Raw genomic sequence first — 14,666 nt, 5'->3', positions numbered from 1 at the left:
ACATACTAATTACACCCTAAGTATATAAAAACAATCTATTAACTACATAGCTAAATCCTACCTAAATAACTAAATATACAATTACCTATCTAACTATATCTATGTAACTATGTCACTACATATCTAACTATATCTATCTCACTAACTATATCAACTACCTACGTCATCAAATTTACTACAAACTACCAAATAATCAAACTAGCACTACAATTCAATCTAACTAAGTACATATATTGCATATTTAAAAATTTTACATGTTCGACGAGTGCAACGAACAGAGCAGACGAAGTTGGAGGCGAAAACCACTAGCCGACCTTGTCGGCTCTGGCGACTGCTGTGGCCTTGCAGCCGGACACCAGACCCTCCCCTGCCGTTGGGGAGGGGCAGACTCACGGATGCCGCAGCAGGGGCCGGGGGCGTGGCCGGCGGAGCAGCCCGGGGACGCGGACGCGCAAGCTAGGACCGGAGCAGGACGGGGACGTGGACGACGGGCTCGACTGCGAGGTCGCGGCGCGTCGGGAGCAGGGGACGAGGCTAGTGAAGGGACGAGGGCGGCACACGAGTCATGGGTGGGGCGGGGCGGGGCGCGCGGCATGCCGTTGCCGGGTGGGGCGGCGTGCGGCGTGGCGGGCGGGGTAGGCACGGCGGCCGACGACGGGTAGTCAGGAGGGAGTCAGAGAGCTAAGAGAGAACGGGAGAGAAAGGGAGGAAGGGAGAAAGGAAGAGAGAAAGGATGGGTTAGGGCCCACCTGTAAGACTAGCACGGCACGCAGCACAGCGCCAAAGATCTGTGGCGCCGTGCTAGCTGCCATGTCGCCGCCACGTCTGCGTCGACGCCTACGTGGCACCAAGACCTAGGCGTTAATTTTTCTGGCACCGAGACGTGTAAGCTCGGCGTCAAGATGATGGTCTATATTTTGAAAGCATACCTCTAGGAGTAGATTTGTGAAAAACTTTTTAAAAAAAAAGGGCAAAAAAACAAAAAAAATCGGCTGCTGGCACCGCTGTGGACAGAGCCTTACAGCATCAGACCAGGCTTGTTTTTGTAGATATAAAACAAAATGGTAGACGCGCCTCCAATGTATCCGTTGTTGCTGGCTACATATATATGTATTTCGTTTTTATTTAAGAGTTTATTTGTGGTAGTGATCTTTGATCCGTTGGCGACGAGACCAACTGAAACACAACTGTTGTTTGAATGAACAGCTGAAACACAACTGTTACACAGCTCAAGCAAGCTTCCAGTATAAAAATACGTACGTACATGGGTTGCATTGCATATAGTTGACCGCTGGACGATACTAGGGCCTTGTTCACTTTGCAAATTTTTTGAACCCGATAAATAGTACCACTTTCGTCTTATTTGGCAAATATTATCCAATCGTGGACCAACTAGGCTCAAAAGATTTATCTCGTGATTTTCAACTAAACTGTGTAATTAGTTATTTTTTTTACCTACATTTAATACTCTATGCAAGCGGCTAAAAATTGATGTGACGGAGAGAGAGTAAAAAAACTTCGAATTTAGATGACATCTAAACAAGGCCTAGTTTAGTTTCATTTATATATGATCTTAGCTAGCTGGAGAGATCTGACTGACACCCTCGATCCTACTGGATATACAAGGAACCAATACACCAGATGGCAGCAGCAACAGCAAGCATAATGAATTAGGAATGAACTGCGCAATAATTGAACTTGTTCTCGCCACCAGCCAGATGCTCAAGCATGCATGTGCAGCCAGGGAAGGTGGAAACTGACGGACGGATCGATCACATGCCTGGCTCAGCTCATGGTCATGGCTGCATCATGCCGTTGCACGCGATCGCACCAGTTCTTGGCTTTCCATCGGTGGCTACACTGGAGCCGTGGTCGCGGCAGTTGCAACTTGCAAATGCCTAGCGAAAAATGGCGTCGCCGTTCACATGCTTGCCTTGCCGAGTTGCCCGTGTGGGACGGACGAGGTCGCCCAAGAGGAGGATTAGAGACGTGGTGGCGCCGCGCGGATCCGGCGGCAGACGACGTGATGTCTCCCGGATTTCTCTCGTCTCTTCAGTTACCCGTTCGATCGAGCCGGGAACGAAACGACGCGCCGTTTCGCGGCGAGGCACAACTGAAGCCGAGGATACCGATCGATGGCGCCTAGGCAGGCAGACCCGATCGCAACCGCACACCCCACATCTACAAGATCTCGTCGTCCGCACTGGCCACGGGACGACTTCGCCGCCTTTAAAAACACACGCGCCGCCACCGCCCCCACGCCCTCCTCCCCGCGCCAAGTGAGACACATCTCCACGCACGTGCCGTGCCTCCAAGTCAAGCCCTCCGTCCAGCCATGGCGCGCCTCAGCCTCGCCGTCGCCGCCGTCGTGGTGGCCGTCCTCGCGCTAGCGTCCGGCGCGGCGTCGCAGGCGCCGGGGCCGTCGCCACCGGTCGACTGCTCGGCGGCGGTGACCGGGCTCATCGGCTGCGTTTCGTACGTTCAGCAGGGGAGCACGCAGGGCAAGCCCACCAGTGGGTGCTGCGACGGCGTCAAGGCCGCCCTCAAGAGCCCCGCCACCGTCGCCTGCCTCTGCGCCGCCTTCGGCCAGAACTACGGCATTCAGGTCAACCTCACCCGCGCCGCCGGGCTGCCCGCGGCGTGCGGCGAAGACCCCGCCGCCTTTAGCAAGTGCAACAGTCAGTACTGCCGCCCTGATCTCTCTCTGCTTCACTGCTTTTTGTTCGTTTCTTTCTTGTGTTGATTTGTGATTACTATAATTACTATAATCTCTACGACTTTGTTCTTACAATAGATAGAAGAAGCCTTTTGGTTTAATTTATTATTTCTTTTCTTGCAGTCAAAGTGCCCGGCGCCCCTGCTTCAGGTAACACAAAGATGATCCTCTGTCCTTTTTTGTTCATAATTTGCAACGACGATGCATCCATGCGAAATTAGTTTCATCAATTTTACAGAAAAAAAGAATTTAAACATTAATTACACCAATATATTTTATGGTGTACCTAATAATGCTATTTTTATCATATAAATACTGATGTTTTTATATAGAATCGATCAAATTTTAGCTTATGACAACTTAGAAGTTAGACTTATCTAGGGACGGTTGAAGTATTAGTTAGCTATAATAAAAATTAGGGGTAGATTTAAACATGATGATCGCTTTGCTACTACCTTTTAACCTATAAGCAAAGCCATGTTTGGATCTATATTGCTAATAGGTATATATAGAAACTAAACATTCGTAAACCTGGATCCAAATCCAAACAAACCACCTACTAGGTGTGCTAGCTACTTACATAAAATTAGCAGCAAGATAGATGTTGCCATCAAGTGCTAAGAGTTAGCATGCTAATTTCAGTAGTATGAAACAGGGCCTAGCAAGTTGAAGGGTGGGCCTGTTAGTCTACTAATTTTAGCAGGCTAATTCTTAGCACTTGCTCGCAACCCCCACCTTGCTAATTTTTACATGTAGCTTAGCATTAGTCTATTTAGATCTACTCTTACTAATTCATGCCACTTGCTAACTATGTACAAGCTAAATTCAAACAGGATAGTTGACTGACATAAATATGATGATGGATGATACAGTTTTTATCTGGATCCAGGACCGGGATGCTATACATTTTGATTTTGTCACAGTGAGATATGCAAGCTAAAGTTTTAATTATTATCATAAGACAGTGACAAGTGATCTGAATTACTAACAGAAGCACTTCCTGCTTTGTGGTTAAGTGGGTTGATCCACACTGCAAAATTTCAGTCCATTTGATATCAGTATATTATTTTAGTCTAAAACACGCAAAACCAGAGTGAAAGTGAGCTACGCTTTGTTTGGCCTATTAAATAAAAAGGGGTGAAATTGAGCCTAACAGTAAAAACCATCCCTGTTCATTCACTGAAAGCCCCATCTTCAGTTTCTGAAGAGCTATATGCATCTGAAAAGGTTCTGAAATTATGGGAACGTCTGTGTCCCTTCGTTATCTCACTCGGCTATGCCGTTTCCATGTTTGCAGCGCCTACAGCTTCTGGAACGGCTCCGGCAGGCCCAAGCCCAGGCTCATCGAAGTCAGCGGCGGTGATGCCACCGGTCTCAGCGTTCGCCGTCCTCGCCGCCGTGGCCGGGACTCTGCTCTCGCACTGCCTCCTCTGAAGATGCCGGGTGCTTCGGTGATTGGTTTTTAGTTCATGAGTTGTGCTGTGAACCTATGATATGTATCCGCACTGTGCCATAATTCATTGAGTTTAAAATTGGTTGATTGGGAGAGACATTTGGTTCCTGTGCTTGGCGCTCTCCATTTTTTCATGTTTTCAATCGGCCATGTTGGCATCGTCGTGTCGTGCAGCACCGAGACTGTGGGACAAAGACGTTTTACAGACCGTCGATCGTTGTGCCGTGCATCACCGAGACTCTGAGACCGAGACGCCGCCTCCACCGACCTGCCTTGCCGACGACGCGGCCAGAACGGCCGGCCTCCCTTCCTCCGTTCGCCGGCAACGCCTCTGATCTTTGTTCTTTCTCTGGCTCACCTCAACATGGAGTACGCCCGAGAAGAAAGGCGCACGAATCCCCCTTCGAATACCAAGGTACGTACAACAAAATTAACTGATTACAGCTTCATGAGAAAATAAAATTCGCCGGCTATAATTTCTTTTGGCTATAATTTCTTTTGGTTTTTCAGGTGAAGGAGACATTCAGTCCGATGTTGATCCTCATGATGTTGATGTACCCAACTTTGCTCAGCTTGGTCTTCGTCGAACGACTGGACACGTTTGCTCTCCTCATCCCAACACCCCCGTCCTGGGGGCACCTCTGTCGTCCGACTCCGATGCCGTGAAGCTTCACGGCGCCACCGACCTCTGGGAGACGGCGGGTGCCGGTGCTCTGGTTCGCACAGGATTTACCTTCACCTCCATTGCTGTCGTCCACCTCTTTCTCGTCTGCTACCTCGTCCGAGGCCCCTCGGGTGCTTCCTTCATAGAGACTCATCGGAATGGACACGTTTGGGCTTGGGTTGGCTCGATAGCTTTCTGGTTCACCACCACATGTTTCTTGCTCGATAGCTTTCTGGTTCACCACCACATGTTTCTTGCTCACGTACAGCTTTCTGGTTCACCACCACATGTTTCTTGTTCACGTACACTAGAATTACAGAGAGTAAATTTTATAACCTTCGATTATCTTAACAGGCTGTTGAAGAATTACAAATCTCAGGGGCCATCGTGCAATATAATTGTGTTTATTACATGTCTCAAAAATCAGATAATACCATGGTCAAAATGACCGGTAATTGGTTTGTTGCAATATGCAGCCTCTAAAATACTTGTAAAGTTCTTTTTTTTTTTTTGCAATCTATATGTTAAAATGTTGTAGATATTTTTTTTAAAAAGAACTTACTTTTTTAGTTTCTTTGTTTGCTATTATTATTTTCCTCTTTATTTATTGCATAGTTATTTGGTGTCTTTTAACTCTATTATATTATTATAGGTATGGTGCTCATGACTTGGAGTGGGGCTTTGCAGCATTCATCTCTATTCTCATCCTTGCCCTCACCGCGCAACTTCTCTGTGTAAATCATCTCACTTATGTTGTTTACATTTAGTTGATTTGATCTGTGATTCGGTCTAACTTATGTTACATTATTTCAGGCCCCATCTTACGCTGAGAAGGTAGTGGTTGCTTATCCCCCTAGAGCTATGGTGTAGTGTTGACAAATCCATTTATCCACTTGGAACTTTGCAAGAGTAGTCATCGTGTATCTAGTTGGCCATGTTAAATTTTTTCTTATTATGTTAGCCAATGGCAGTTGAAATCAGTTTCTTTTAGAATTTGTCTACTCGAGTAGAGGTCAAGTTTCTAAAGCCACTGGACACCTGACTTTTGAACAGTTGGATCAAGCTCCAACATTCCATCTAGGGTGTGTTTGGTTGGTGGATGGAGGTTGCATTGTATATCATATCCTAGTTGAGTGGATGCAGGCTGAGTGGAACCTATTTCAGAAAATAAGACGTTTGGTGAGGTAGCATGAGAGGTGCAAGAAAAAAAAACTTTAGATGTTCTTTGATTCTCTATACGAGCGGATGCAGTTTATTAAATCTGAGAGGCTGACATGTGGAACTGCATGGGAGAGCTTGCATCCGCAGAGCCGGCTTCGCTGTGAAGGCCAAATCGTCCGTATCACCTTAGCCTCCATGCGTGTGGATACAACGCAGAATAGTGGAGTTTGCTTATCAAACAGACTGCTTTCCTATTTTATATGGACGCACTCGTTCAGGCTCCCGAGAAGCAGGCATCCAAACACGTCCCTATTTCTTCTACCTCTGATCTATTTCTTCATCCTCTGTTGCGTTTTCCCCTCTACTGCTCGTTCATGGTGTGTGACATCCTCGTCCCACCTCCTCGTACCGCTATCCACCCCAGCGTTAACCTAGTTGTGCGGGGTTGCTACGGTCTGCCAGAACAATCTCCAGTTTGACATAGACATGTCTTGATGGAAGGTCAAGGTCCGTGGTGTTCCAAAGATGGCCCGCCAGAACTGAACTTGACATAGTATGAAAGTGTCACTTAACCCTTCACCTTAGCCTCGCTTATCAGGCCAAGGTTTAATGTAATCCAGAAAACGATAGCAAATTTGTGACGACAAATATATGCGCATGTGAAATATTACTACTACCAACAGCAGCAAAAACCTACATAACAAACATATTGATCATAGCAATTATTCTAATGAGTTGAACACATTGACTAACACCCAGCGGAGGGACCCATGCTCAAGGTGTCAGTGGCTCCATGCGCACTAGTTGTCGGTATAGTGCATTGCTCGAAGATGTGTACCACAGCCGATGCAGATCGATGTTCGCAGTGCAGTCCCTCGAATGTTCACCAACAAGTAGTCGATGTAGAGACATCGTAGGTTCAAGAACACCGAGAAAAAGATGTAGGTCGCAGCGATTGGTCGCGTTAGACGTTCCCCAAAAATCTGATCGTCCGACACACCTAAGCAGGTGTCGCAGACGCGGGCGTGGTTCCGAAGGCTTGCTCTTCCACCTCCGTGCGCGCAGAAGACTGGAACGAGGAAAACTCAGAAATAACTCAACAAAGAAAAGAGAGGGTGCCATGTTCTATCGATAATGATACTGTGCGGGCGTCCGTCCTATCCGGGCGCCGCGCGCTTGGGCCTACAGGCCAATTAGAGCGACGGTCATGCCATCGAAGAAAAGAAGGGCCGCATCGATTCCTCTGACCTCTCGTCATTTCCATCCGCCACCGCGTGCCCAAGGCCACTCGCTGCCGCCCCCGCCCCCACGCGCTCCCCAGGACGGACGCCGCGCTCGCACCCAACTTGCTGCCGCCCCTGCCTGCCCGCGCTCCCTCCCTCCCTCCCCCCCCCCCCCCTCAGCGACCTCCATTGTCACCCGGCTCCCGCTCCCCTACCGGAGATGAGGACGATGGCGGCAGCTCCGACGAGGTAGGTCGTTCTTTCTCTGGATCTGAGCCCTCCTCCTCCTCCTCCTCTGGATCTGAGGGACGCGGCGGTGACTAGGGTTCCGACAAGCTCTGGGGTTCTACTCCCTCCTCCCTCCAGCGAGCTCGAATGTGATGGGCCAGGGCTGGAGCAGCCTGTACCTCGAGCCCATCCCCTTGCTGTTTGTATGCCCTTTTTTGTTGTTTCTCCGTGTTGTAATGGTTTTTTTTGATGTTGCAACATATGATTTTTGAATGTTGCAATGAGATTTTTGGGTTGTTGCAACAGATGATTTTTGAATTTTTTTATTTCCATGTTTCATGGTCGATTTTTGCGATGTTGCAGTACTACTATTTGAGATGTTGCAGTACTACTATTTGAGATGTTGCAGTACATAATTTTTGATGTTGCAGTACTGTCGGTGTTTCGTACAAGCACCGGCAAGTAAATTTATAGTAATGCGCGTTAGGCTCGGATGGTGCGCTAAAGGACACAGGATTTATACTGGTTCGGGCGGAACGTCCCTACGTCCAGTTTGTTGCTGCTTGTGTTATTAGCACCGTGAACGGTCTGTAGTAAGGGATACAAACTGCCGAGAGAGGGACTGGTCCCAAGTCTCTGATCGAAGGATTGAAAGGTGGTCGAGAGCTTCGTAGCTGCTCGTGTGTATGAGTGCGTTCTATTGTTCGGTCCTATTTTTTTCATCCCTTTGATGGAGGATGCGCATCCCCTTTTATAGATGAAGGGGCTGGCTTTACAAGGGTGAGGACTCCAGGATGCGTATTCTACTTAGTCTTGTGGCTTACGTCTATCCGATCAAGTCCTCCATTCTGATGAGTGCGAAGGAAGATAAGTGTTTACAATATTGCCGATGTCTCTGTAGGATGTCAGGTTAGTCACAGAACGCTGCCCTGCGCAGGGTATGGGCTGTAGTACGGTGGTTTTGACTTATGAGCCTCTCCCAGCCTCGTTCCGTGCGCCTTCTGGTTCCCATGATTCCTTGTTGGGAGAGTTCGGGGTCGGGGTTCGGTGTGGCACCGTGGCCAAGGCCTTCCGACTGGGAGGACCTGAGGGGTCGGGAAGCGGGCGCCGCTCCCTCGGGTCCACAGCGTGGTGACGGAATACCCATCGTCCGTGGAGATAGCAAATCCGTCCTTGGAGCGTAGCGGTTGTCGTATATCTTCGTTGGGTTCCGTGTCCCAGAGCTGAAGGCGGCGCCTACAACTCTACAGGGTGAGGCGTACACACCTGTAATACCTTTTGGGCTCTGCGGCGCCCGGAAGGGTCTAAAGCATCAGTCCTGTCGTTCCCTGGCAGTCCTTTCCCTGCCGGGGCGCAGGGTATGGTCGTTGGAGCCATGGTTGATCCGAATGTATTGTCTCGTCCTGTACCCATCATTATGAGGGATAGATATCGATCAGGGCGAGGCTTGTTCTGGGCCGTTGGGTGAGGCGGAGATCAATCCCTATCTCTTGGGCGAGACTAACCCTATCCCTCTGGGATCGGGCGAGGCGGAATCTATCCCTTAGCCCTCGGGCGAGACCGAGCCTGCCCTATAAGCGTCGGGCGAGACGGAGTTTGGCTTTGAGCCTTTGGGCGAGACAGGGTTATCCCACAAGGGCGTCGGGTGAGGCTGACCCTGCCCCTTCGGGATCGGGCGAGACGGAACTCATCCCTTAGCCCTCGGGCGAGACCGAGCCCGCCCTCAAGGCGTCGGGCGAGACGGAGTTTATCCCTCGGCCCTCGGGCGAGACCGAGCCCGTCCCAAAGGTGTCGGGCGAGGCGGAACCGAACTCCTGTTACTCGAACAAGGGATGACATGACGCCTTTATGCGTCCGGAAGTTTTTCGCGTTTGGTGGTTATCGGTTCCGCCTTCTGGGGTACCCCGGTATTAGGTCCCCGACAAGTACATATTTTTCGATGTTGCACTACATATTTTTGCGATGTTGCATTACATGATTTTCAATGTTGCAGTATATATTTTTTTAATGTAGCAGTACATATTTTTTCGATGTTGCAGTACATATTTCTGCAATGTTGTAGTACATGATTTTCGATGTTGCAGCACATATTTTTCGATATTGTAGTACATATTTTTTCGACGTTGCAGTACATGTTTTTCGATGTTGCACTACATAATTTTGCAATGTTGCAGTATTTATATTTCGATGTTGCACTACATAGTTTTTTTTATATGTTTACGATGTTGCACTTGAAGAATTTTCGTGCTCTTGGGACAGAGGACGTGGTGGGGGAATGGGGTGCGTTGTGGAACGGGTACAGGGGCACGGTGGGGGGGAACAGGGCGCTGTGGGGAGACGGGGCGCGGTGGGGGAATGGGACAGGGGCGAGGTGAGGAACGGGGATAGGGGGTGGTGGGGAACGGAGTCAGGGGCGCGGTGGGCAATAGGACGCGGTGGGGAACGGAATGCGGTGGGGGACAAGGGTGCTACCTGGGACCTGCGTTCGGACGCCCCTAGTGGGCTGGACGGCCGGGTGCTAGGGATGCCGATGTTCTATACCTGAACGGATAGAAGCGGGAGGTCGGGATGAGGAGTAACCATCGGAGAAGTTAAGGGTATAGAAACAAAAAATCCCATAATTACCCACCGGAAGAGTTACCGACAGAAATAGAAACTCCCGAAACTCCTCCATTATTCCGTGAAACTCCCAATTATACCTCTCTTAGACTGTCTCCAATAGGTGACTCATATGGGCACCCAAACCCAAAATGGGTAGTAGAAAACCCAAAATTAGTCTCCAACAGAGTACCTATACAGAAGACCCATTTTGGATCGTCTGAGAGGCACAACCTGAATATGAGTATCATCTCTCCTGAAAACACATTTGCAAAAATGATTATCTTTTGAGTTCTGTTGTTGGAGAGAATGTCGAATAAATGTTGAATGGATCTTATATTTTAGATGTCGTGGAGATAATCTTAAGCGGTAAAACCAAGCCCAACCCGCACCACATCATGTCGTGGAGTGGCACGGTACGAGCCCGTGCACGGCACGGCTCGGCTCGTCGGCGGCGCGCGTGTGGAAAGGTCCGACCTGGTCTCTATATTCAAACAGTGCATTAACTTCGCCAGTTTTCAGCGCGTGCACGTTAACTTCCGGTGCTCACCGGAGAGGAAGAACCGAAGTTTGCCTACGTTTTCAGCGCGTGCACGTTAAAGTCCAGTGCTCACCGGAGAAAAAGAACCGAAGTTTGCCTACGTTATCAGCGCGTACACGTTAAAGTCCAGTGCTCACCGGAGAGGAAGAACCGAAGTTGGCCTACAGTGGTGTTGGAAGCTCACGAGAGCTCTCCGGTGTGAGCACCAGAGTTTGCACAGGAGCATAATTCCAATACCGTTTTTAGCAAGGTTTTGGAGAGAGGATCACCGGATCTCTCTGGAAAACGCACCTCTCCAGTACAGGGCAACAGCTAGTTTTCTGGGCGAGACGGAGTTTATCCCTCGGCCCTCGGGCGAGACCGAGCCCGTCCCAAAGGCATCGGGCGAGACGGAGTTTATCCCTCGGCCCTCGGGCGAGACCGAGCCCGTCCCAAAGGTGTCGGGCGAGGCGGAACCGAACTCCTGTTACTCGAATAAGGGATGACATGACGCCTTTATGCGTCCGGAAGTTTTTCGCGTTTGGTGGTTATCGGTTCCGCCTTCTGGGGTACCCCGGTATTAGGTCCCCGACAGTAGCCCCCGAGACTCTAGGTGATTCGGGTAGAACCGCCTGGAGGGTGTTTTTGATTTCGCCGAAGCTAATTTGCCGGAGGGTGCGCGCGAGCGCACCCGATGGGTGTAGCCCCCGAGCCCCCGGGTGACTCGAGTTGAGTCGCCCGGGGGGTTGTGTCGGCCCCTTCGTGGGTAAGGCTGAAGGACTTAGTTTTTCATCAACCGGGTGTTTTTTCAAGTGGGTCGTGTCGTCCCGTTCGCTGGGGATTGAATCGGAGCTATCATAACTGGTGCTTCTGCCCTTGATGGCGGATCGTTCGTGGATTCCTTTTTAGTTGGGCCAGTCGGCGAGTGTCTGGGCCCTAGGTGGTCCAAAGAAAAAAGAACAGGCCTTTGCGGCTGGCGCTTCTCTGGTGGGTAGAGAGTCCGGATTCACTTGGGGAAGGCGAACTGTCCGCCGAGATTTTTTGGGGTGAGAGGATAGGAACTGCGGGCGCGTGTCCCGCGACGTGACGCGGTGGCACGCGTGGCAGGCCCGGAGATCGAGGCGGACGGTTGCCCTTCTCGCATCCGTCGCCCCCTATAAAACCACGGGGTTCGCCCCTAGGATCCCGTATTTCGCTCCCCTTCCTTTGCGTTCTGAAACATCCGCCGCCAATCTTTCCAGCCTCTCGCGCCCGCATCGCTTCCGTCGACCGGCCTGCGTTCGTGCTCCAGCCGTCGTTAAGCTCGCGCCTGCCCTTCCCCCCTACTGCCTCAATGGAGTTGTGGGGCAGATCAAGCATCACCTCCCGGCGTCTGGAGGGCCTCGTCCGCCGTGGCCTTCTCCGCCCACTGTCCGCCGTCCAGGAGTGGTTGCTTCCTGGCGACGAGGGTGAGCCGGTACCGCCTGAAGGGTATGTCGTCTCTTTTGCCCTCTTCCATGAGCGGGGATTCAGGGTACCCGCGCATAGATTCCTTCGGGGGCTATTAGATTACTATGAGGTAGAGCTGCAGCATCTAACTCCCAATGGGATACAGCATATGGCAGCGTTTGTTGCCCTGTGCGAGGGTTTCCTGGGGATCGATCCCCACTTTGATCTGTGGCGGTATTTCTTTAGCGTTAGTCTGTCGAAGAGGAAGATTGGGGGGACAGAAGTGAACGCGCCGATGGGGTGTGCCAGCATTCATCTGCGCCATACCCGGTCGAAGGGTTACCCGTACATGCGTCTGGCTACATCCAACAAGGGATGGCATTCGCAGTGGTTTTATGTTAGGGATGATGTGAGTGCCCCCCTACCGAAGTACACCGGACGTCTTATTGTGGATGCTCCGGCGTCATGGGGCTGGGGCGTCCAGGCTAAAGACAAGAAGCACATCTCCGACCTTCTCTCCGCCCTCCATGCCCTGAAGGGTCGGGGTGTAAAGGGGTCGGGGATTATTGGTGCCTACCACGCGAGGAGGGTGGCGCCACTGATGGCGCGTGTGCTTCCCCTGCATCGGATGATGCCAGGGATATCGTTCGAGGGGACGGTGCTTGTTGACGAGGCGCTCCCTTATTCGAAAGTGGCGCAGCGTGTCAAGGAGGCAACAGAGCCGACGAAGGATTCTGCCGGCATGGTCCTCGACATCGTGTATCCGGTGCCCGGGCATCCTCCAATGCGGCCGGAGCCTGGGTTCTTCGAATTCGTAAGCCCTCTTCTCCTGCACTCTTTTCTTTCTCCTGAATCTCCCTTTTTTAATACTTGCTTTTGTGATGTTGGGGCTAGCCGAGGGGGCTAGTCTTCAAGGATAGTCCGGCTCCACTGCCGAAGGACAGGGCTGTGGCGGCGGCGAATCGACTCGCGGCCGAGCGGGACAAGAAAGCAAAGGAGGAGATGAAGAAGGCGAAACGACTGAAGCAGGAGGCACGGGATCGGGGAGAGGACGTGAGCAGTGAGGATGACGATGATGATGATGATGACGACGACGACGACGAGGTAGCCGTCGACGTGGATTGGGGCATCCTGGAGGATGAGGAAATGCTGACAAGTGGCCACCCACCCGTGCAGGGGCCCTTCGCTTTTCACGCAGAGGGAAGTGAATCAATGAGGTCAGTGGAGGCCGGCGAGTCTGCCGCTTCGCACGGCGTGCCGGTCGAGGATCGGTGGATGGGGGACGCCGGGCTTGCTGCCGCTGACCCTGAGGCGATCGTGGAGGGGGGTGGTACTGGAGCCGCGCCCGGCTTTGGTGCCGCGCCTCGTGAGGTGATGGAGGGGAGCAGCTCCGGTGCTGCGCCCCGTGAGACGAGGGAGGGGGACGGCTCCGGTGCCACGCCCGACAAGACGATGGAGGGGAGCGACTCCGGCGCCGCGCCGGACGAGATGAACCCCCCTGCCCCGGAGCAGGGGGCAGGCATGAAACGGTCCCGTCCGGACGAGTCAGGGCAGGGGTCTGGGGATCCGTCCCCAAAACGCTTCCGCCGGCCGAGGACGTCAACGTAAGCTCTTGACTCCTCTGTTTTCTTCTTCTTCTTTTTTTTTATTTTGACTTATCGGTTATTACCTTTGTGTAGGTTCTTGCGGACGGGTCACCCCCTGGGCCTGGCGCCCAAGAAGAGTCTCGCCCTTCAAGTGGGACAGACGGCGTCGCCTGGAGTCACCCCTGTTTCGGGCAGGGGTGGTGCCGACGTTGGGGCCGCGTTGGCCGAACCGACGGCGTCCATGGTGGCTCCCACGCCCGCGGAGGCTACTGAGTGAGCGGCTTCTTCCGTGGCGGGCGTGGAAGAGCCGGCCGAGGACCGCATACCGCCGGTGAAGGTGATCATGACTGCGCCGAGCCAGGATCAGCCGGGCGCGGTCGTGGTGGCACCCGAGGGCGTGGTGCAATCTGCGCCGCCAGGTGCCCATGTGGATCCGCCCGTGGCGCCCGAAGCGGTCCAGACGGAGGAGGGTCCAGCCGGAGGGTCCTTGAGTGCGGCGGTGGTGCCGCACAGGGTCAGAAGGGAGCCGCCACCGGCCCCTTTGTCAGGAGGAAGCCGCTCCCCTGCGCGGGGGGAGCCGCCGCTCCAATGGATGGCCGCTCAGGACCCGTCGTCGGCTCTTTTCTCGCTCGATGATCATTCCGAGAGCATGGAGCGGGAGGGTCTTGACGTCGGGATCTCGACCATGCTGAACGCCCTAGACCAGGCCAGAGGGGCCCTCCGTGAAATCGTTATCCCTACCACTCAGGTATTTTCTAGGCTTTCTTCTTTCTTCGTATGTTTATGTGTTCTCGCATTTCTGATATCAGTCTTCTTCTTCAGATTCTTGTTGCTCGTAGCCGGAAAAAATCCCAATTCCTCCGTGAGCAGAAGGCGGAGCGGGATCGCCTCTCCGAGGAGGCCCGGCTGCGAGCAAACATGGCCGCCCAGCTTGCTATCGTCCAGGAGCGGGAGGCCCAGGCGCGTCAGGATGCGGAGGAGGCGCATGGGATGTTCGAGGACCTGTCGGCGAGGTCTAAGCTGGATGGAGAGGAGATTGCCAGGCTCCAAAAAGAGTGAGACGAGCTGTTGCAGAGGAATGCCGCGGCC

At 52.3% G+C, this 14,666-nt stretch overlaps 1 protein-coding gene and 1 pseudogene across 1 annotated transcript; both read left to right on the top strand.

Annotated features, from left to right (window-relative positions):
• Positions 1-665: 665 nt before the first annotated feature.
• LOC136547267 (non-specific lipid transfer protein-like 1) lies at positions 666-4,264 on the top strand. The gene is made up of 3 exons (XM_066539229.1): positions 666-2,678; positions 2,840-2,866; positions 4,014-4,264. Exons 1-3 carry the CDS (start codon positions 2,336-2,338, stop codon positions 4,148-4,150), a joined length of 507 nt encoding a protein of 168 aa, XP_066395326.1. The 5' UTR covers positions 666-2,335; the 3' UTR covers positions 4,151-4,264.
• Positions 4,265-4,418: 154 nt separating this feature from the next.
• Positions 4,419-5,971, top strand: LOC136547268 (uncharacterized; annotated as a pseudogene).
• The last annotated feature ends 8,695 nt before the right edge of the window (positions 5,972-14,666 follow it).

This window comes from Miscanthus floridulus, chromosome 3 (assembly GCF_019320115.1).
Source record: "Miscanthus floridulus cultivar M001 chromosome 3, ASM1932011v1, whole genome shotgun sequence".
NCBI lineage: Eukaryota > Viridiplantae > Streptophyta > Magnoliopsida > Poales > Poaceae > Miscanthus > Miscanthus floridulus.
This window is presented reverse-complemented; position numbering and strand designations above follow the sequence as displayed.

Excerpts from the sequence above, each read along its gene's own strand:
- LOC136547267 (XM_066539229.1), top strand. The coding sequence starts at position 2,336 with ATGGCGCGCCTCAGCCTCGCCGTCGCCGCCGTCGTGGTGGCCGTCCTC. Across the intron at positions 2,679-2,839 it reads CGCCTTTAGCAAGTGCAACA|TCAAAGTGCCCGGCGCCCCT; the intron begins GTCAGTACTGCC and ends CTTTTCTTGCAG. Across the intron at positions 2,867-4,013 it reads GCCCGGCGCCCCTGCTTCAG|CGCCTACAGCTTCTGGAACG; the intron begins GTAACACAAAGA and ends CCATGTTTGCAG.